Here is a 23,772-nt window from a genome sequence, read left to right on the forward strand (position 1 = left end):
CGCCCCGTTCTGCTGTCTCACGATCTGTAATGACTACTGAGATCGCTGATATGGAGTATCTCGCATCAGGCGGCAGCACAGTGCACCTAATACGAAAACGTATGTTTTTGTGGTGGCCGGATACTTTTGATCACGTAGTATATGTGTTGCGAATAGCAAAATTTGTGAAGTTCCAAGCTGTATTTCACTGTCAGCTATAACAGTTTCAGATGGAACTGAATGAAAAGTGTAGAGACCTTATATATTGCTGCAAAATAAGTTGGTTAAGGCAGATGGCTAGTCTGAGACATTTTTCTATTTAAAACCCACCATAGTGAATTTATGAAGGAAAGAGGAGTGCAGGAACGAAATTTAGCACATCCGTTTTTTTAGCGGACTTAACTGTCCACTGCCCACAGTAAGATAGTGAAAGGTGAGGACAACTTCTTTCTGTTTTCATGGTTTTCATTAAAAAGAAAAAAAAAAAGATCGCATTGTAGATGGCAAAAATTGTGACAAAGTCCAGTTCCTTCAAGATTTGAAGAATTAATTGTGTCCTTGACAGAATTACAATGACATTTTTCTAAAAGTTTCGAGGGCTTTGTCAGTCTTATGTCTGTTTTCGATATTGTTTACCGCTTTAGTTGAAAGTACCAAGTACCCCTGTGCATATGCAGATGTAATTGATTAACCCGCAAAGTAACTCCAGTTTTACTGACAAATATTTTTACGTAAACACTATGCAGGGCTTCTACATTGCTTGCCTCAGGTCTCCATTAAGATCTTACAAAAATGCTGCATTATTTCAATCTACATATGTGTATGAAGACCTCTTTTTGGATTGTCAAAGTCAGGATTACGTGTCAACCCGTGTGTGAAAATTTGTGAAATTGTTTGCGTCTGTCCGTATGCCGACAATTCGTACCAAATAAAAATAATACGTGTCTTCAGCGTGTCAGAAATAATTAAAGTATACTAAAAATTTGTTTTGTTTGTGATCTATGTTGTCGAGAAATGTGAACTACAGAACAAAGTCGAATACAGTGAGACTGCATTGACATTTAAACGCGGTGCATCCGCAGTTCCCTCCAACTTCCCCTCACGCCGAGACAGTGCGCTATGGCGAAGGGGGAAGTGTGCAGCTATGCTGAGCGCCATGGCACTCGTACCAGGGCACGGCTCGCGAATCGAATTCTTGGTCACCACTGCTTTATAAGAAAAGGAAGGCAGGTGGAAATTCTACCAGCACTTGCTAGAATTCCACAGCGGTAGGTCTGTGGCTTGACGAAACCGCGATGTTGTTGGTTACGTTGGTCTGGTTCCTACGATTGCAATGCGAATTAGGAATCGATGGGTTTATGCAAGCGCCCGATCCGAGAGACGTATCTTAAGATGGTGCTGCCACATCGCGTATCCTGCGCCAGGGAATAGAGAAGTTTCCAGAAAGACAAGTATCCACATAGACAGTGCACGACGTCTGTAGCACAAAGGGCTGTCAGCAGCACGATAACCGTTGTTGCGGACGTCCTCGGCGTAGCAACGGAGGGAGGGTGAGCCGAAAGCTCCACTGGACACAATAGTGACAGCACGCCGTTTTTTCAGAGTCCCGGGTCTGCATACAGCACCACGACGGACTTACGTCTCTGTGCGGACGTTTCCGAGGAGAACGGACGGTGCGAGACTACATTTGCTGTCTGCACCTACACCTACGTCATACTCTGCGGTCAACCGAACCGTGTGTGGCGAAGGGTACTTCTGGTGCTACTAACTGACGTCGTCTTCTCTGTTCCACTCGCAAATGGCGCTTGGGAAGAATAATTGTCGGTAAACCTCTTTGTTAGCTCCAATTTTATCAATTTTCTCATCGTAATTTCGCGAGATGTATGTGAGGGGAAGTAATATCCTCTTCAGCCGCATGGTTTGTATGAGATACCTCCAGGTTTTACTTTTTTCCCCAGCACGTAGGGAACTGGAGCTTTTATTGCCTGCGGTATGATGTACGATACATATCGCTCTGGCCACAGCTCTGTTGTTCATGCTTGTGCCGCGCACCACATGGTGGCCGCACTTGCAAACTTACGATTCTGCAACTGCCGGAATAAAGGTAAAGACATATCTTTTTTATAATTACAATGTTTTCACATGCTTTAATTACTTATTAACGCTACAGGGACGTTCCTCAATCACTAGCTAATTATAAATCAATAGTATAACTGATTTATAAACTTTAAACTTTTTGGTACGATATATGGTACTTGAGGACTCAGTGCTAACTTTGCTTACGTCAGTGGAAATGATATGAATTCTTTTTAGCTTGATTACCAGGCCTGACTTCCATGTTTAGAAGAATAGGTCAAAATCCGAGGCAGAAGGCTGCAGAGTCCTTAACCTTGTACAGTGTGAACAATGCAAAGTGTTCCTCTGATTCACTGTTGACAAAAATTGCTATACACATTCCACTCATCCAAGTGGTAATAACAGGAAAAACAAAAATACTTTGAAAAAATTTTCTATGGTAATTTTGTAAAGTGTTTTGAATTGTTTACTTACAACTGTTGAATGTATTGATACCAAGTGTGAATTTTGTCCTGTCTTGAAATCTACAGTAAATATGAGGAATATGAGTAATGTGTAAGTTTTTTTATTTTTTTATGTTTTAGAATACATGAAGGTGCACAGTTCTGTGTTGTCCTGTTTAAGTCCTGTGCTACTATGTATGAAAACATCTATAAGAAATTCACTACGGTTTCAAAAAGTTTTTTGGGGCCATTAATTATTAATTAGCATTAACACAAGCCAGCAGACAAAAAAGTAGCACAGTCGTACCTTAAATGTTTGCTTGGGAATGAGGAGGATGTGTCGTCCAACTCTTCCAGGAAAGCGCTCACTCGAAATTTAATTAATAGACCTCTTTGTGAGTCACAAAAACTCTCTTCTAGCTTCTGACACTGGGGTTTGTTGAGCATATCTGTAGTATTCGCAAGGACTAAGCGATGTTGTGATGAATCGTATCGAAGAAGCGCCTAGTGAGCCACTTATTGCGTAGATGAGTTGCGTTTCTTTAAGGTTCTTCCTACGAATCTCATTGTGGCATCTGCTTTTCCTACTGTTTGTTTTATATGGTCATTCCACTTAAGGTCGCTCTGGAGAGTTACTCCTTATATTTTACGGTATACGCTTTTGTCCAGCATTTTGCTATCAACAGTACAGTTGTGCAGTAGTGGATTTCTTTTCATATGTATGTGCAACGCGTTAATTTAATTACTAACTGAAGGATACGGATCCTCTACACCTCCCACAAACTTGATCTCCTCACCCACTTGTCTCTCCCATCCTCTCCCAACCCCGTCCACTGCCATGCCTGTATTCCCACGTCCCACCTGCTCTCCATCTCTTCACTCTCCATACCCTCCCCCAAGGTGGTTTCCACAAACTCCCCCTCCCTGATGATGCCCTCCTCCCCTCCATCAACCCCTTCTACCAACTTTGATCCCCATCCACCCCCTGTGCTTTTTTCTCACGGGCACCCTCTCTCCCTTCTCTCCGTCCTCCCTCCCTCCCTCCCTCCCTCCTCTCCCACGGCCCCCTCCTACCACCCCTACCTTCTTTCCTCCCCCTCCTATCTCCTCTGCCACTGGCATCTACACCCTCCACTCTCCTTCCTCCCTCGCCTTTTCCCCTTTTTAGCAGGTCCCCAGCCTCATAGATGTATAGTGAACTTTTGCGCACCGGAGATCATCGCCTAGTGTTTGTGTGTGCCGTCGTGTTCGTGTTCCAGTGTTTCATCGTTTGTGCTCCATAGTTCGCGTGTGTCATCTCTGTCTTCTCTGTGCGTGTCCATGTTTCTGAAAGTTTTTATTTTGGACACTGCGCCCCTGAACGGCTCTGTGTGTTTTAATTTTCTGTGTCTACGTTTGTATATCCACCATGTCTCTTCTGTAATTGTCTTCTTTTGTATCATTAGTCATATCTGTGGCCGAAGAGCGGCATAGTATGCCGCTGCTGGCCTATCTGTATTAGATGTGAAAGTAACAATAAAGAAAAAAAAAACTAACTGCCAGTACCCTGCAAACCGATACTCTGTTGTAGCGTTGCTGCTTTCTTATAGGTAACCGCATCTTCTGCGAACACTCTTAAAGAGCTACCGACGCTTTTTTTTTTGTTATCAGTCTTCTGATTGGCCTGATGCAGCCCGTCACGAATTCCTCTCCTGTGGCAACACCTTCATCTCAGAGTGGCACTTGCAAGCTACGTCCTCAGTTATTTGCTTGACGTGTTCCAATCTCTGTCTTCCTCTACAGTTTTTGCCCTCTACATCTCCCTCTGGTACCATGGAAGTCATTTCCTCATGTCTTAAAAGATGTCCTATCATCCTATCCCTTCTCGTTATCAGTGTTTTCCACATATTCTTTTCTCTCCGATTCTGCGCAGAACCTCCTCATTCCTTAGCTTAGAAGTCTATCTAATTTTCAACATTCGTCTGTAGCACCACATCCCAAATGTTTCGATTCTCTTCCGTCCCGATTTTCCCACAGTCCGTCTTTCACTACCGTTCAGTGCTGTACTCTAGTCATACATTCTCAGAAATGTCTTCCTCAGATTAAGGTTCAAATGTCTCTAAGCACTATGGGATTTAACATCTGAGGTCATCAGTCCCCTAGAACTTAGAACTACTTAAACCTAACTAAGCTAATGATATCACACATCCATGCCCGAAGCGGCCGCGTGGTTCAAGACTGAAGCTCCTAGAACCGTTCGGCCACAACGGCCGGCATATTTGATATTAGTAGACTTCCTTTGGGCAAGAATACTCTTTTTGCCATTGCTAGCCTGCTTTTGATGTGCACCTTGCTCCGTCCATCATTGGTTATTTTACTGTCTAGGTATCAGAATTCCATAACTTTATCTACTTTGTGACCTTCGGTCCTGGTATTTAGTTACTCGCTGTTCTCATTTCTACTACTTTTCATTACCTTCGTCTTTCTTCGATTTACTTTCAGTCCGTATTCTGTATTGTATTGTGGTGAACTGTGGACCAAGAAACGACGAAGAGGCTTCGTTCCCGCTGTAGCCCGCAGTGGTACACAACCCCACAACAGGCTAAAACAGTTCTCTCACCCCACCGTTGCCCCACACCGAACCCAGGAACGTCTCACACCAACCGAGTGTAACCCCAATGTCCCAATGTTTGCTTGGTAGAGACATTATGGTGTACGCGTACTTGAAGATAGTGTTTGCGCAGCAATCGCCGAGATACGAGTAGTATAACTGAGGAAGAATAAGAGTAACCAGCCGGCATTCGCCGAGGCAGATGGAAAACCGCCTTAAAAACCATCCACAGACTGACTGGCACACCAGACCTCGAGACCAATCCTCAGGGCTGATACGTGCCGGGACTGTCTCGTCTTCCCGCCAGGAAAGCAGTGCGTTAGACCGGGCGGCTAAACGGTCTGGCATCCATATTCTGCACTCATTAGACTGTTCATTCAGTTCATGCAGATCATGTAATTCTTCTTCACATTCAATCAGCGAATCTTACCATTGATATCATTTCACCTTGAATTTTAATTCCATCCTGAACCTTGTTTTTATTTCCCTCATTGCTTCCTCGATCCTCGATGTACAGAATGAACAGTAGGGGCGAAAAGCTACATCCTTGTCTTACCCCCTTTTTAATACGAGAACTTCGTTCTTGATCGTCCAGTCTTACTTTTCCCACTTGGCTGATGTACATATTGAATATCACCCGTCTGACCCTATAGCCTACCCCTATTTTTCTCAGAATTTGAAACATCGTGCACTATTTTATATTGTCGAACGCTTTTTCCAGGTCGACAAATCCTATGAACGAGTCTTGATTTTTCTTTAGTCTTACTTCCATTACTAACCGCTACATCAGAATAGCCTTTCTGGTCCCTTTACTTTGCCTAAAGCCAAACTGATCGTCATCTAGCGCAACGTCAGTTTTCTTTTCCATTCTTCTGTATATTATTCTTGCAAGCAACTAAATGCATGACCTTTTAAGCTGATTGTGCGGTAATTCTCGCACTTTTCAGCTCTTGCCGTCTTCGAAATTGTGTGGATGATGCTTTTCCGAAAGTCAGATGGTATCTTGCCAGACTCATACATTCTACACACCAACGTGAATAGTCGCTTTGTTGCCACTTCCCCAATGATTTTAGAAATTCTGATGGAATGTTAGCTATCCTTTCTGCCTTATTTGATCTTTAGTCCTCCAAAGATGTTTTAAACTCTGATTTTAATACTGGATCCTACTTCCGTTATACCATTTTCTGCTGCTGTTGGTATTACCCTATAATCATCTGACCAGAAATCCTTGTCTTCTTTCCACTTAACTTCACTCATCCCTAGTATATCTAGACTGATACTCTTAGCTATCATGCTCTGTAAGGGGGCATGGTGTGTCAGGTGGCACGTCATGGGTGCGAGATAAAGGCTGACGAGTGACAGCCAATGCAGCATATCCGTCGACCATAGGGCGTTGAGTCGTACTGACGTGCGAACTCTGCGTTCGGTAGTTGTCCGCAGCCGTTCTTGCCTTACGAAAGGTGATACCCAAACATCGAAGGGCTTGCACCACATATAAGGATCCTTCCGTTCCTAGCTCTAGTCCACACTCCACATGGATGAATTGTGATTTTCGTAAGTTGACCTCTCTGCCAGTTGCCATCCCATGCGTCTGTAACCAATCCAGTGCTGATCGAGTCTCCCTCATTCTGGACGAAGAACATAATGTCATCTGCGTATGCTCTACATTTGAATGATAGATGCCACAGGGAGATCCCGGTAAGTCGGCGGCGAAGGCCTGCAAGGCACGGTTTTAAGGCGATTGCATATGGGAGGATCGACAAGGGGCCACCCTGTCTGATAGATCTTAAGATCTTAAAACAATCTGTTCTCTCTCCGTCGGTCACCATGTCTGATCTGGTGCTGTGTAAAAGACGCAACAGTGCTATAGTCAGTACTGGTGAGACATCCATCCTGCTCACCATCGCCGCGAGCTACACATTATTCACCCGACCGAAGTCATGATTGAAATCTACAGCAACCAATGTCCCCCGGAGACGGCATGGAGCCTCTAGGGCGACGACGTCATGATAGTCTCCCACGGCTGAGTGGATATTACTGATGCTGTCAGGGTAAGTCTGATCGGCGTTAATTTGATCCGCCAGCAACGTTTTGATTAGACTGCCCAGTATGCGCATGAAGATCTTACAGTCGCTATTAAGGAGGGTCAAGGAGCGATAACACAAGGTCGTTAGTCACCACGTGGCTTAAGTATCGGGATCATGAGCCCTTCCGTGACCTCTAAGGGAACCGGGACTAGTTGCAGCAGAGGCTCATTGAAAGGTAAAATTCCAACGGGAATCCATCAGGGGCTGGGGATTTGTTGGAGACATCTCGTGTAATCGCTTCCTCCAGCTCCTCGCACGCAATTTCAGATAACACGTCCACTTCCCCACTCACATGCGTCGCGTCTGCGGTCTCTCCCTCTGGCCCACCACGTTGCTTGCATAGAATCTGCTAAAATGATCCGTGCACGCCTGTGCTATGCCCGTGTTAAAAAACGACAGCCATCTCCGAGATCGATCTAATGAATTAACGTCCTTCCTCTCCTTTGTATTTCCTTTATCACATAAAGCATCGAGGGAACTTCGTTGGGAAGACAGTCATGCGACCTCGCGCGTATCATCGTACCCTCCATCCTGTATTCCAACTAGAAAGTCAGGTTCGATTTTTGCTTCGTCCCGTAAATAACGTTCTAACTCGTAAGTCCCCCGCACAAGTGCGATAGGAACGTAAACACCATCAGAACCGCTGCGCCGCTCAAGGCTGAGAGCGACCCAAGCACGACTCAAGACCCGTCCTTACAGCCTACCGAGCGAGGTGGCGCAGTGGTTAGCACACTGGACTCGCATTCGGGAGGACGACGGTTCAATCCCGTCTCCGGCCATCCTGATTGAGGTTTTCCGTGATTTCCCTAAATCGTTTCCGGCAAATGCCGGGATGGTTCCTTTGAAAGGGCACGGCCGATTTCCTTCCCAACCCTTCCCTAACCCGAGCTTGCGCTCCGTCTCTAATGACCTCGTTGTCGACGGGACGATAAACACTAAGCACCACCACCACCTTACAGCCTGGAAAAATCTCCCAGACTGTGTCTTAGGCATGTCTCCGCAATATCCTTTTTTCCAGAAGTGCTAGTCTTGCAAGGCTCGCAGGAGAGCTTCTGTGAAGTTTGGGAGGTACTAGCGGAAGTAAGGTTGCGAGGACAGATGGTGAGTCGTGCTTGGGTAGCTCAGATGGTAGAGCACTTGTCCGCGAAAGGCAAAGGTTCGAGTGTCGGTCCGTCACACAGTTTTAATCTGCCAGGAAGTTTCACAATAACATCTGTTTTCCATAGCCGGTAATTTGGGCAGCAGATCTTACACGTGATTAGGCAGGTAGCTGTGCCGTACCTTCAGTGTCTTTGTAGTGCCAGCTTTTAAAAATAGAACGCAAGACTGCGTATTGTCCATCTTGCCACAACCTAGCTCGATACCTATGGTGTTCAACTATTCTCCTATAGCAAGGTCTTCAGATCTCTCAAGGACTGAAAATATCTGGTAGTTAATTGCCAATAGAGTGGCGCGAAATCATTAGACATAAACCACGACTGATGAGCTTTGTTTAAGCGTTGAAGGAGGTGGGAACAGTGTAATTCTGTATGGTTCCCCAAAGTCATTTCGTCTGGATGTGCAGCCAATTCAGAGCCATTGTTGCTTTCAGCGTGGCACCTCGGCGTATCACATTTCGCTCCGCGTACTCCTTCAAATCAGCGACAAATTTAATAAAGCGTTCTTACTACTATTTTGAACTGATTGGCGACTCCATGGAGTGTTCTGTGCACCACGACCAAATAGTGGATAGAATTGGAAGGAGAATCAGCATTGGTCCACGTTTCTTGTTTTATTATCCGCAAAATCGGTTTTCGGTCACTTATTGACCATCCTCAGTGCTGTAATATACAATTGAAAATTGGTAGGCACTGGTATCAACAAGCTTAGAGCGATCAAATAAACTGGATTTTGCTGATAATAAAACAAAAAAAAAATACGACCAATGCTAATTCTCCTTCCAATTCTATCTACTATTTTGAATATACACAATATGTAAAACTGCATTCTGTGTCCTTGCTGGTATTTCAGTTTTGATGGCTCGGAGTCTATTTTATTCGATTTTCACCCCTGTGAGCACACACATATACTGCAGCACGTAGTTGCGCGGCTTACCTATCTCGGGGACGCCGAAGACGAGGAAAGCGTGCGCGGCGAAGAGGCGGCTGACGCCGCCCTCCGCCACCTTCAGCCCGATGCTGATGGGCACCAGGAAGACGGTCAGCAGCCCCACCAGGCCGCGGCCCACCACCCACGCCAGCACCACGCGCGGCACCTCCTGCACACCACACACAGCCTGCCGTCAGGCCATCAGAGGACTCTCCGCATTTTCACGCAACGTTACGACAGGTGCAGCAATTTCAGATACCATCACTGTAAACGAGGTGTCATACAAAGGTACAGCTTATCATCGACGTCATTTAGTGTATACACTGACGACGTCTTAAGAAGCTGGAAACGTAGGGTTATAGACACAATGGTACCGAACCATAAGCATCTAAATTTTTGCAGACAGTCAGTTTATTGTACCAGCTATACTGTACTGTGTTTCTGCAAAGTAGTTGATATATTTCTGAGACAACATTCAGATATGATTTCATTTGTGATACATCGATATGTTTATATTGCAATGATATTATTCTTATGTCTATTCTTTCTTTTGTCACTATGATCTTTGACGTACTTGTAACTCTAACTTTTGGGTGCGATTATTAGTTAATTCTTGAGTTGTTAGAGAGTCGGACCTTGAGAAAGTCAAGACATGGACGTCATGTTGGAAAGACGCATAACGTAGTCCACTTATAAAATGTGAACTTTAAGAGTGACTGTGAGAGAGATGTTTTCAAGTATGTTTTGTATTGTGAAGTGATGTTTTGTGTTTACGTGATATTCCAATAAAAGCAAAGGAAGTGTAACTTAAATTCGGAGTGCTGATTATTTTTTTTACATCACCATTGTCCAGTAAGAGTGTAAGCTTTAAGAATGGTTTGTGAAGTTCATCTAGAAAACTTTTGAATATAGCAGAATAAAACCTAGGCCTCTTTGCATCCTAGCTTGGAATCATAACCACCTAGATTTTCAACGATTGAGCCATGATTTTACGACGAGACCAGCGTGGGAAACACAAAAAGATGAGTGCCTAGTTTTTTTTATTATTACATGAAATGACTTTAATAACTGTGCTCTAATGACACCTGCCACATAATATGACTGTTATTGCCCGGAAATACAGTATTAGGCAGCGTGAGCAACACCACAGTCGTTATTAAATGCTAACCTTTGTTGTGGTAGTGTTGTTAGAACCTCCCGAAAAAAGATTACAATATGGAAATCAGTGTTAGTAAAATTAATAGAATGGCTTCTAATATAGTTGAAACCAATTACATCAAAAATTGTTATCAAAAATGGGACAAAAGAACAAGTTAATAGTTTTAATTATTTCGGAAACCAAATAATTTACCAGTGTATTAGAAATATCGGACAAGTTCTATCAGTTTCAGCGTTTATGTATGACGCTATTACTGGAATCTTGAAGGGAGGGTTAGAAAGGAAATAAGGAGTAGATGAATTCATTGGGCTACTTACCACAATTTTGAAGTTTAACTACTTTAAATTTAATGGGGACATTTATTCCCAACAAGATGGTCTCAGTATGGGGAGCTCAATATCTGGAATGCTTGCAGACATCTTTATTAATTATCTAGAAAACAGATTGTTCTCTGCAAATTCTTGGTTAGCGGATAAAATTGTGTACTAAGTTAGGTATGTAGGTGACACACTGTTGCTAATACAAGGGTAACGATGATTTCATCAACACCATAGTAGCCAAAATTAATAATTTCCATCAGACAACTAAATTTACTTGTGATACTGAAATAAGTAAAGCTATTATTTTTCTAGATCTATCAATTCGAAATGAAAATGGCAGGCACACATTTGGTATATTTTGTAAATAGACTTGTACCGATGGGATTGTGGATTTTACTTCAGACCACCCAGTTCAACATAAAAAGGCGTTTTCCAATTTTGATATCAATCGTTTGTTTAAAATTCCGAACACGATGAGGAAATGGGAACAATAAGGCACGTTGCAAAAGTAAATAACTATCCACGTGATTTTGCAGGTACTATATATAAGAATATAGCTAATAAATACAAAAATAGAATGACGCTTTAAATAATAATGCGGCTTCCAAATAACATACTACGTTTGTCAGCTTACCTTACTATGGAAAGTGAGCACTATGATTGCAACTATCTTTCGAAAGTACAATATGATAGTGTCTTTTGGTATCAAAAGTAACTTAGGATTTATTTTGCAACGCTTTGTGGACGTAAAAAAACATATTTCATGCTTCTGGAGTTTATAAAATTGATGGCCCATATTGTAGGGCCTGTTACGTTGGCCAAACGGGAAAGTGGCTGGAAATCAGACTTGGGGAACACGTCGCAATGCGAGGACAAGATACTACCGACATATCGAGTATGTCTGCATATTTATTCACTACAAAACGTAAGCCACCGACTTTGACATCCAATGTGATTTGCTGCATAACAGCGACAAGCTCAAGACCTTCTGCCATCACAAAGATACCGCCAGCAACCGGATTAATGATCAGGTTGTTATTAAAAATGGACGGTTCTGGGAAACAGCGTAGGGTTTGATCCATGATGAACTAGGTAACACCTGCCGTGTTGCCAATATGTAGCAGCTATTTCCATAACACTCTACGAGTACGATGATTATAACTCTGAGCCAACAGAACTTCATCCATGATACGTTAGCTCAGATGCATATACACTCCTGGAAATTGAAATAAGAACACCGTGAATTCATTGTCCCAGGAAGGGGAAACTTTATTGACACATTCCTGGGGTCAGATACATCACATGATCACACTGACAGAACCACAGGCACATAGACAAAGGCAACAGAGCATGCACAATGTCGGCACTAGTACAGTGTATATCCACCTTTCGCAGCAATGCAGGCTGCTATTCTCCCATGGAGACGATCGTAGAGATGCTGGATGTAGTCCTGTGGAACGGCTTGCCATGCCATTTCCACCTGGCGCCTCAGTTGGACCAGCGTTCGTGCTGGACGTGCTGACCGCGTGAGACGACGCTTCATCCAGTCCCAAACATGCTCAATGGGGGACAGATCCGGAGATCTTGCTGGCCAGGGTAGTTGACTTACACCTTCTAGAGCACGTTTGGTGGCACCGGATACATGCGAACGTGCATTGTCCTGTTGGAACAGCAAGTTCCCTTGCCGGTCTAGGAATGGTAGAACGATGGGTTCGATGACGGTTTGGATGTACCGTGCACTATTCAGTGGCCCCTCGATGATCACCAGAGGTGTACGGCCAGTGTAGGAGATCGCTCCCCACAACACGATGCCAGGTGTTGGCCCTGTGTGCCTCGGTCGTATGCAGTCCTGATTGTGGCGCTCACCTGCACGGCGCCAAACACGCATACGACCATCATTGGCACCAAGGCAGAAGCGACTCTCATCGCTGAAGACGACACGTCGCCATTCGTCCCTCCATTCACGCCTGTCGCGACACCACTGGAGGCGGGCAGCACGATGTTGGGGCGTGAGCGGAAGACGGCCTAACGATGTGCGGGACCGTAGCCCAGCTTCATGAAGACGGTTGCGAATGGTCCTCGCCGACACCCCAGGAGCAACAGTGTCCCTAATTTGCTGGGAAGTGGCGGTGCGGTCCCCTACGGCACTGCATAGGGTCCTACGGTCTTGGCGTGCATCCGTACGTCGCTACGGTCCGGTCCCAGGTCGACGGGCACGTGCACCTTCCGCCGACCACTGGCGACAACATCGATGTACTGTGGAGACCTCACGCCCCACGTGTTGAGCAATTCGGCGGTACGTCCACCCGGCCTCCCGCATGCCCACTATACGACCTCGCTCAAAGTCCGTCAACTGCACATACGGTTCACGTCCACGCTGTCGCGGCATGCTACCAGTGTTAAAGACTGCGATGGAGCTCCGTATGCCACGGCAAACTGGCTGACACTGACGGCGGCGGTGCACAAATGCTGCGCAGCTAGCGCCATTCGACGGCCAACACCGCGGTTCCTGGTGTGTCCGCTGTGCCGTGCGTGTGATCATTGCCTGTACAGCCCTCTCGCAGTGTCCGGAGCAAGTATGGTGGGTCTGACACACCGGTGTCAATGTGTTCTTTTTTCCATTTCCAGGAGTGTACAATATCACTAACAGCTATACAGTATATTGTTTGTTCTGCATTTACAAGGAAAATCGGTTTTAAGGGAAAATGACGTTAGCACACTCTATATCTATAGCGGAATATCTAAATTGCACCAACCATGCATCTGACTGACATTCGGCACCATCTATGAACTATTTAGTAAATATGATGAACAATATACTTATTATGTTTCAATAAAGGGAGATGTAATATAAAGATAAAAATATTTAAGCCATATCAACTAATAGGTGTATACAGCACGTGTCTTCATGCGTCTTATTAAGTTTTTGAAAAATTAATTTGTTTTACGTATCTTACGTAATTTAGATGCTTTAATAATAAGGAGTGAACATGGAAATTTTATTACTTGCCGGCAAATATATAAATAATTCTGCTTATATTTCATTTTATGTAATTCTCATGCAAATTTGAAGTGGTTTACTTCCCTTGAATTTTATATATGTAGTTCCTGTAGATGGTGCCCTGTAACCAACCGATGTGTTCTCCATACAGCCTGCCTTCCGCAAACAGTAGTATTCAATGAACTGTGGGTGAAGCCCCATCAACTGTGACTTAAATGCTTTGAGCGAAAATAGTGGTATGTAATATACAAACCATATGAGTCAAGCCATTACCTGTAACTTTTTGTGACATCATCTGACTATGTACTTCTTGTATTTTTAGCGTTGAGAATGGCTAGCTTCTAGCTTAAATCTAGATCCCCCCTCCCCCGCCCTTGGCTGTGGTGTTTCATCTTCGTGCCGACTTTTTAGTGCAGTGTTTCCAGTGATTGTTAAGTGTTGTGCGTCTTTCCCGAAGTGTTGCGAACGGACATCATGCTGTGGCAGGGTGTGATTTTTATATCTCTTGCGAACAGAATCCAGACTGTCGCAGTGTTTTTTGTCTGCCTACTATTTTCCCTGTCTGCTTCCTGTGTATTTTATTATCATCTCCCACAACTTGTTTTGTGTTTTAACTTTCCAAAGTTTTCCGCCATTTTACATCGTACGTCACTGTTTTATCGCCTGCTTTTATTGTTTCTTATCTTCTTATGTTTTAAAAAATATGTAGGCTGAAGAGCGGCGTACTAAGCTCCTGCCAGCCCGTCCCCTCCAACACAGGAAAAAAAAGACTGATTGCTGCAATCTATAATTTATAAGCAAATATGAAAATCCAGAACATGAGTAAAACAAGGGCATCGAAGGCTGAAAGTTACACTCGTTTGGAAGTCACCGAACTTCAGATGTGTGTCAGTCATCACTAGTGGAAGTACTCACAGCTAAGTGCAGTTTAGAGGAGGATTATTTCACGAGTTTTTGGGACTTAGACTATTGGTTGTATGTATCTATGGCGGACTTTAAAAAGCAATATCGCTTTCAAGCCAGCTAGAAATTTTTCGAATATCAACCTCTGTGAGGACTTGAATTTATTCATGCATTGATGAACGTTGCTCGCAGTTTAGGAATTTTATGGTGTTTTCCTGCACTATATGGGAGCTTACAAGTCAGTTTGCTTACGATGTTTCAGATTCACTCATTGAGATATTTTGAGCTTAACAGTCGAGTTTGTATCGAGCTGCAGTTTTGATAAACTCTGTCTAATCACCTAAGATTTCGTTCAGCGACACTAGTTCTTCTTACTGATATTTTTGAGTGGCCTAGTTCCAGTTCCTGAAAAACTCGAATGGTATAATTTCCTGTAATTTCTCTAAATTTCTTCAAGCTAATGACCATACGGTTACTTATGAAGACGAAGTTAAGAGATTTATGGTCTTATTGCCCGAGGATTGCTCGTCCGCCATGCAAAAATCTATGTGCTAGACGCGGCTTCACCGACTTGGGCGTGTGATGGAGACAAATAATGACAACATACGCGCCCCCTGCCAGAAGCGGAGAAAATCCCCGACCCGGCCGGAAATCGAGGCCATAACGACGCTATCTGGACGCGGAAATGCTGACCTCTACGAGCTGCTGACGTGATTACTCACGAAATCACGTGATCAATTGCTTCCTTCATCCTTGCCCAAATCTGTGAAATTCGTTATCAACAGGACAGTAAAATGAGTTTCTCGCCGTGCAGCTGAGTGTGCGCTGTTACGAAGCTTCCTGGAAACAATCCGCCAGGCTGTAGCTAAGTAATATGTCTGCAATTTCCTTTCTTCGAGAAGTGCTAGTCCTGCAAGTTTCGTAGGAAAGCTTCTGTAAGGTTTGGAATACAGAAAAATGTTGTCCGATAGAAGTAAAACTGTGAGGAGGGTAACTCAGTCGGTGTTCATTATGTGCAAAATTTTGCTCATACAGTATGTGTCTATTTTTTTTTGGTCTCTATAGGGAATACATTATTCTTTATTTTAAGAAAAAAAGGTCAGTAGTGCAAGTCAGTAGAGCAAACAAAAAAACAATATTGTTAGAGCACTTGCCCGCGAAAGGCAAAAGAAAAGGTCGGTAGAGCAAAATGGTTCAAATGGCTCTGACCACTATGGGACTCAACTTCTGAGGTCATCAGTCTACTAAAACTCAGAACTACTTAACATAACTAACCTATGGACATCACACACATCCATGTCCAAGGCAGGATTCGAACCTGCGAACGTAGCGCTCACCCGGTTCCAGACTGAGCGCCTAGAACCGCTCGGCCACCTCGGCCGGCTCGGTGGAGCACTTTCCTGAGAAAGGCGTAGGTCCTGGGTCCGAGTCCCTGTATGGTACATAGTTTCAATCTGCTAGGGAGTGTCAGGACAGTGGAAGACGGCAAACACGAACAGGTAATGTACAACACGAGAAGCCCTGTACGTTGGGCTGGCGGTACTCACCATGATGCTAGCAACTATGAGGACGATGCCGAGAGCGATGAGTAGCGAGCCCAACACGCTTCCCGTCACCACCGTCATCTCATCATCTGTAACAGAAAGGCAGGTAAAATATGTGATGGCGTGAGATGTGAGTTCCCGGGCAAGTGAAACTGCACCATTGATGCACTTACTACGCAATATTCTAATTAAATGACTGCCGCGCGGGATTAGCCGAGCGGTCTCAGGCGCTGCAGCCATGGACTGAGCGGCTGATCCTGGCGCAGGTTCGAGTCCTCCCTCGGGCATTGGTATGTGTGTTTGTCCTTGGGATAATTTAGGTTAAGTAGTGTGTAAGCTTAGGGACTGACGACCTTAGCAGTTAAGTCCCATAAGATTTCATACATATTTGAACATTTGAATTAAATGACTGTATTAATACTTCTCTTGAGACACAAGCAACAACACTACTGAGATACATGCATTCTACTTTGCTGAAGTACACAGACTGAAAGATCTAAAATTTCACCGCAAATATTGCGAAAATGAAAAGTGCTACTGACGTGCGAGTTTCTCACAATATATTGGTAGTCAGGAGCTCGTCCTGTTAGCCATTCAACAGATTGTAATAACATACACGTTTAGAAATGAAACATTTCCTATTGACATCAACGAACTAAAAGTAGAGTAAATTAGAAAGTCAGTTGTTTATGTTGCAGGTTTTACACTATTGGCCATTAAAATTGCTCCATCAAGAAGAAATGCAGATGATAAGCGGATATTCATTGGACATATATATTATACTTGAATTGACATGTGATTACATTTTCACGCAATTTGGGTGCATAGATCCTGAGAAATCAGTATCCAGAACAGCCACCTTTGGCCGTAATAACGGCCTTGATACGCCTGGGCATTGAGTCAAACAGAGCTTGGATGGCGTGTACAGGTACAGCTGCCCATGCAGCTTCAACACGATACCACATTTCATCAACAGTAGTGACTGGCGTATTGTGACGAGCCAGTTGCTCGGCCACCATATCTCTATCGTTGAGAATCTGGAGAATGTTCTGGCCAGGGCGGCAGTCGAACATTTTCTGTATCCAGATAGGCCCGTACAGGACCTGCACCATGTGGTCGTCATTATTCTGCCGAAATCTAGGGTTTCGCAGGAATCTAATGAAGGATAAGCCACGAGTCGTAACACATATGAAATGTAACGTCCACGATCACGAATACACGGTTCCAATGTGTGTTCACCGCGATGTCGCCAAACACGGATGCGACCATCATGATGCAGTAAACAGAACCTGGATTCATCCGAAATAATGACGTTTTGCCATTCTTGCACCCAGGTTCGTCGTTGAGTACACCATTTCAGGCGCTCCTGTCTGTGATACAGCGTCAAGGGTAGCCGCAGCCATGGTCTCCGAGCTGATAGTCCATGCTGCTGCAAACTTCGTCCAACTGTTCGTGCAGATGGTTCTTGTCTTGCAAACGTCCCCATCTGTTGACTCAGGGATCGAGACGTGGCTGCACGACCCGTTACAGCCATGCGGATAAGATGCCTGTCATCTCGACTACTAGTGATACGAGGCCGTTGGGATCCAGCAAGGCGTACCTTATTACTCTCCTGAACCCACCGATTCCATATTCTGCTAACAGTCATTGGATCTCGACCAACGCGAGCAGCAATGTCGCGATACGATAAACCGCAATCGCGATAGGCTACAATCTGATCTTTATCAAAGTCGGAAACGTGATGGTACGCATGTCTCCTCCTTACACGAGGCATCACAACAACATTTCACCAGGCAACGCCGGCCAACTGCTGTTTTTATATGAGAAATCGGTTGGAAAATTTCCTCATGTCAACACGTTGTAGGTGTCGCCACCGGCGCCAACCTTGTGTGAATGCTCTGAAAAGCTAATCAATTGCATATCACAGCATCTTCTTCCTGTCGGTTAAATTTCGCGTCTGTAGCACTTCATCTTCGTGGTCTAGCAATTTTAATGGTCAGTAGCGTAGTTCGAATCGCTTTAATGATGTCTTATTTTGAATAGCTATCGCACCAACACTATACAATATCTGTAGTAACACACACTAAAGAACAACATAGGTGCATACACGATTTCTAGTTATGTGGCATTTGCTAGCCAAGGTACACGTCCTCTGCATCCAATTCTACGATTTGGATACAGTTCGTGAATAAATGTTATAGTACTTCGTGCACTAAGGACTGGATAGTGATCACATCCTAGTCTTCGGAGAAACGTCTTCCAGCATCAGTGGAACGTGGTCTGTTAAAAGACTGCGATACTTGTAGGCGTTCATTACCCCGCATCAAACGTTTACACTGCATGGACGCTGATGTTCCACCTGACGAAACCAATGGGGACTGTCAACAGACCACTAGTTCATGTTTCGCTGGTTTTCTTGTCCATGATTGGTAACTGTGGCTCCATCACTAAACAAGATACATGATTCATACCGAGTATCCTGTCTTACTTAGGCGTGTAGAGGTTAACACAATTCTAATAAGCATTGCCGTATTGATCTTGATGGAGAGAGATGTGATGGTGATGGAACCTATGTCGTTGGAGAATGTGTAGTTCCTCGTGAGATCGCGCGGGAGCTAACGTGCCGATCATCTGCAACAGCAGCAAGAATATTAATTTCCCTATCTTTTGTTGCCAATGGTTTTCCTTCTGTTATGTTGTTCAGGTGTTACACTGCCTTTTACACATAACTGGTTAAGATACTGGCATATAGCTGCCGAGATGGTTGACATCTATTGGGATATCTTGCTGCATACACCGTACAAGAACGAACTACATTCTTCCTACACTCTCCCTACATTATGAGCATGTCGGATTTTTCGAGATTGGTAAATTCCATTTTCCACTCCCGACCAACTGCTTGGTCTGTCACATACTAACTGACTAGTGAAAGACGTGCATCTACCTTCAACTTCTTTCACTTATTACCGATTTACGACATTCTAGTCATATCATTATCATCACTAACATGGCAATAGCAGATTTTTCCAGTACCGACAGTATAATGAAACTGGAGAGAGGATTGGAGCAAGGTACTTTTATTTTAATTTCATATTCAATGGTCTCCATCAGCTAGCCATGTCTCCACTAGCTAACCGTGTTGGCTTTCCTTCTCCCGCGCTGACCTTTGAGCCTGGAAGCATTGGCCGGTAGTTCGAATGACTTGGAGAATCCAAAGTGGCCCTTCTTCTTATTCTTCTAAGAGGTAGTACCAACCTAAAACTCAGTTTCTCTTGCACGTTTGGCTCTCTATAGTAGCCTCCCTGACGACTCCCTGACTAAATTCTATCCAATCGCGGGTCACTCAGCCGAGTCGCGAATGTCTGCTTGAACGGCAGCTAGTTCGGCGACAGATCCGTGCCCCTTGCTTGGCCGGCGAAAAGTACGCCAATCCCACCCCCAAAATGCCCGGCTCCGCTGGATCAATGGTCGGTAGGCAATTAGCAGTAGCGGAGAGTCGGTGGCGAGATCCACAAGAAGATGGTAGCAAGCTGGTAAGCGTGCGTGCTTTTGCTAGGTTCGGAGTGGATTGAGCCACGGATACAAATTAAAGTGTTACGTTATCTTTAATTTCGGAAGGATTTGCGCCTCATTGCTTTGATTTCTTCCTCATTTTGCAATTTTGTTCTTGGACTTGGCGTAGGAGCCTGGTCAGTTGCGGTTTGCAAAATATACGTGTGACTCTCAGTCACCATGATCGATATAATCAACCACCCTTGCAACCACTTTGAATTCAGCGAATATCTTTCCTTCTCCAAAACTCCGTGATATTAGTGAACATTTCTTAACGGCATTTTGTGTGTTACGTTTACCCTTTTCTGTCTCCCACGTGTGAACACTTGATGAGTAGTTCTGCGCACAATATCTCAATTGAACCAGAAGTAGCATGGCCCGTGATTCTTGTTATTTCGTAAATCTAGGTGTTGCAGAATGAGTTTTATGAATTTTATTAGTTTACGGACAGGAGGCCGCTTTAATAACATGCATCCACAAGTAGTTCATAGTTTGTCTTTTCAATACCTTTACTTATTACCTATTGGATCCCGTCTCTTACCTTTCACTAATTCTTAGAGTAATTTCTTTTCTGAATGGGCGGCTCTCACCTTTCCTTGTCCATTTCGAACGCTAGTATTGTGGGTGACCGCTGAATTTAGGCCTTATCGCTGCACACTCACCAATCTTGTGTTAACACCCATATGTAACAAAATATGTATAATCAATAATTGTACTTCGCTTGTACAAGTGTAATTTAGATTTTTTAATCCGACTTTCAATGAAGAGCTCAACCCCATTTATAGAGATATCAAGGAATTGTGAAGCCCCCTATTGAAAATGCTCCTCTTGAGAAGGAAAAACTAATTCTAAATTCAATGAGTAGTTTTTGTTTGATCGTGGTGGATAATTGTTTTGTGCAATCAGACAGACGATCCTTGCGCCACGCTCTAATCCTTTCTGATGCGCCGACGACTCTTGTATATGGTTATCTGCATGAAATTCAACCCCAGTCCTCCGTTCAAGATAGAGCGGGGTAGCCCCGCGGTCTTAAGGCGCCTTGCCACGGTTCGCGCGGCTCCCCTCGTCGGAGGTTCGAGTCTCCCTGGGGCATGGGTGGGTGTGTTGTTCTCAGCGTAGGTTAGCTTCAGTTAGATTAAGTAGTGTCTAAGCCTAGGGACCTTAACAGTTTGGTCCTATAAGTACTTCCCACAAATTTCCAAAATTTTTCCATTGCCGATCCCTTTTAATGGGCAAGGCACCTCTTTTACTAGCAAGTCGAAATACAGTCAAGGGACACACAAGCACACTGTAAACAAACATAACAATATCGTACCTAGCAACTACGCAAACTAAACAGCAGAAACAAGAGTCGGTGTGGGAACTTTTCTAAATTCCATATCTCAAAAACGCCTCGCACTAGAATCCCGCAACAAACACCACTGGCTTTTAATTTACCCTGCTTTTAGTTTGTTAATGTCAATGTTATATTTAAAAATCTCTATGTTTACACAAAAAATACATTTTCTAAACATTAGTACAATCTATTGATTGGTTAACAGTATGAGCCTCTGACTATCAACTCATTCTTTGAAAACTTTACAGCAACAGCCCTCTCCATTTCCGCAATATTTACGGTAAAATTTTTAAGTGACAGACTCTACTCCCACCAACATTGTTTTTCAGTAGTTGAAACTGTACTTCCCAGTAGATAACGCATTATAAGAATATTCCTGACACATGAAAACTAATTTGCACCGATGTTTTGTGAACCAAAAACATTGATTTTATAGGGTATAATTTGCACCATTTTTTCTATCCAGGGCGAACTTGCTATATGCCTTCACAGATTAAATTTTATCACTATGTCTTATTTACATTCAACATATAGAGGATTAGCAAGACAACTAGTTACATGTCAGGAAGAATGCTGTGATTGGGATAATTTAAATTTGAAGAGTTCGGAAGGGAGAAGAGGGGAGGATTCGGTCACGGAGCAAGGTACAGGGAAGCTTCGATTCTCACCCCCCCCCCACCTCCCCCTCCTCTCATATAACTCCTTAATCCTCACCGAGCCTTCGCAGTTTCGGGTCGGATGGACGAGTCAGGCCGAGATGCATAAAACTTGAAACACAATAGATAAAGCAACATAGTAAACATTATTCTGCAACGATTTTAGGAAAATCATTTTTTGGATAGATGTACTTTCTGTAACCGTGGCAAAGAAACGAATTGCTCAACTGCAATAAAACTTGCTAGCAAATTATTCATATGGTGAGATAAAGAGTTCTGGCAGGTCAATCAAATATAACGAATTAATTACACGGACTGTCAGAGGAACAGTTTAACGGCCCGTCATTAAGAACAGATTTCCTGACCGAGGACAAGCGAGGGTAATGGGAACCTTGGGAAGGAAATCTATCCTGTCTTTTCAAATGAACCGTAGTGACATTTGCCTTTGGCGATATTTGGGAGCCGTGGAGGACCTAAATTAGGATGGATGGATGGAAATATCAAAAGCTGATCTCCTGAATGTGAGTCCAGTATGTTGGCAATGTGCGACCTCTCTCGGTGTTTGCTAGACTCCTACCGTCAAACAAGGTTGTTATATATCTGAGGTGCACTCTCACACTGTCGACAACAGCCGCTGCCTTCCATCACTAAGACACAGTGTGAAACTCATGAGTGCTTAGAGACCACCACGCCGGTTAGACACCACTTGATAATGATCCACATTGAAGCACACCAGTGAACGCCGGCCTGCAATGTTCCATTCGTCTTAAAGTAACAACAAACACAAAAGACAGCAACAGATTACCATTTACAGAATGCGCGCTTTTAAATCATCTGATTTCTTCACATTCGTAGAGACCTTCCGTGCACTCTTTACACCTCTCTGCTCTCTCGTCTGCATTTAACAGTAGAATTCTTTCTGCAATCTTAACATTAACTCCTTTGCTTTTAATTTCACTGGTGGCTCTTTGAAATTTCCAGGTGCTGAATCTGTCTTCTGACGACTATTTCCCTTTCTATTTCCTCATTTTTTCTTGCAACTATTTCACTTTAACTTCCGTAAAATTTCAAAAAATGGCTGAAATGGCTCTGAGCACTATGGGACTCAACATCTGAGGTCATCAGTCCCCTAGAACGTAGAACTACTTAAACCTAACTAACCTAAGGACATCACACACATCCAAGCCCGAGGCACGATTCGAACCTGCGACCGTATCGGTCGCCCGGTTCCTGACTGTAGCGCCTAGAACCGCTCGGCCACACCGGCCGGCCATTAAAATTTCCATTTATTTTATTTCTACGTGAGTTATATTGCTGTTTTCCTGTAATTTCCTCAGCATTGTTGTACCTACTTCTTTTGTCAATCAATTGAAGCATTTCTCCAGTTATCCAAGGTTTTTTCGCAGTTACCTTCCTTGCGTCCATATTTGTCTGTCCTAGTTTCGCCCTTTTCAAACGTGTCCATCGCTCGTTTCCTATTATGGAAGTTTAATTTAGGTTTTCAAGGATGCACTTCAGGGAAAGATTTTAAATGAAATTTGTCGACATAATTTGCAACGAATGTGGGCTCTGAATGTCGACAGTGAGGGGAGAACCTAGGTATTATCGCATAGATAATGGCAGTAAAGGGCGTGATCGAATTATGTGATTCTGAATGTTTTTTATTGTTGTATCTGTTGTCTAGAATATGTGTATTTCTTCCAAATTATCAGTGCTACTATGAAATGCGTAAAGCATTTCGTGTGCTGGTTTAATTAATAATTAGAATATATTTATCATTCTGATGCTGAGAGCAGGGAAATTCGGTATGGAAAGTGTTTCTGATATCATAAAAACAGTGACTGACAGTACTGCGCTTTGTGAAATTTGCAAGTCGCTCCATAATACGTTAAATCGACGACGGTTTTCAATAGTTTGTTAATGTGTGAGGTCCTTGCATATTTGGAGAGGATTCGAAGCAGAGCAGTAGGAAACACTTTGGCCGAGCAGGTCAGTGGCGGGTGTATAACACTGCACCGCGGATGGCCTAAGATTGTGG

The 23,772-nt window shown here is 43.8% G+C and overlaps 1 protein-coding gene across 1 annotated transcript in view; it reads right to left on the reverse strand.

Annotated features, from left to right (window-relative positions):
* LOC126343303 (uncharacterized) overlaps positions 1 to 23,772 on the reverse strand; it is a 78,034-nt gene that overhangs the window by 16,509 nt on the left and 37,753 nt on the right. The window contains exons 5-6 of the mRNA XM_050001928.1: positions 16,194 to 16,279; positions 9,270 to 9,432 (exon numbers count right to left, since the gene is read on the reverse strand). Of these exons, the coding sequence (XP_049857885.1) occupies positions 9,270 to 9,432; positions 16,194 to 16,279 (249 nt within the window). The remainder of the gene's footprint in view (positions 1 to 9,269; positions 9,433 to 16,193; positions 16,280 to 23,772) is intronic.

The sequence above is a fragment of the Schistocerca gregaria genome, chromosome 1, assembly GCF_023897955.1.
Source record: "Schistocerca gregaria isolate iqSchGreg1 chromosome 1, iqSchGreg1.2, whole genome shotgun sequence".
In the NCBI taxonomy this organism is placed as follows: domain Eukaryota; kingdom Metazoa; phylum Arthropoda; class Insecta; order Orthoptera; family Acrididae; genus Schistocerca; species Schistocerca gregaria.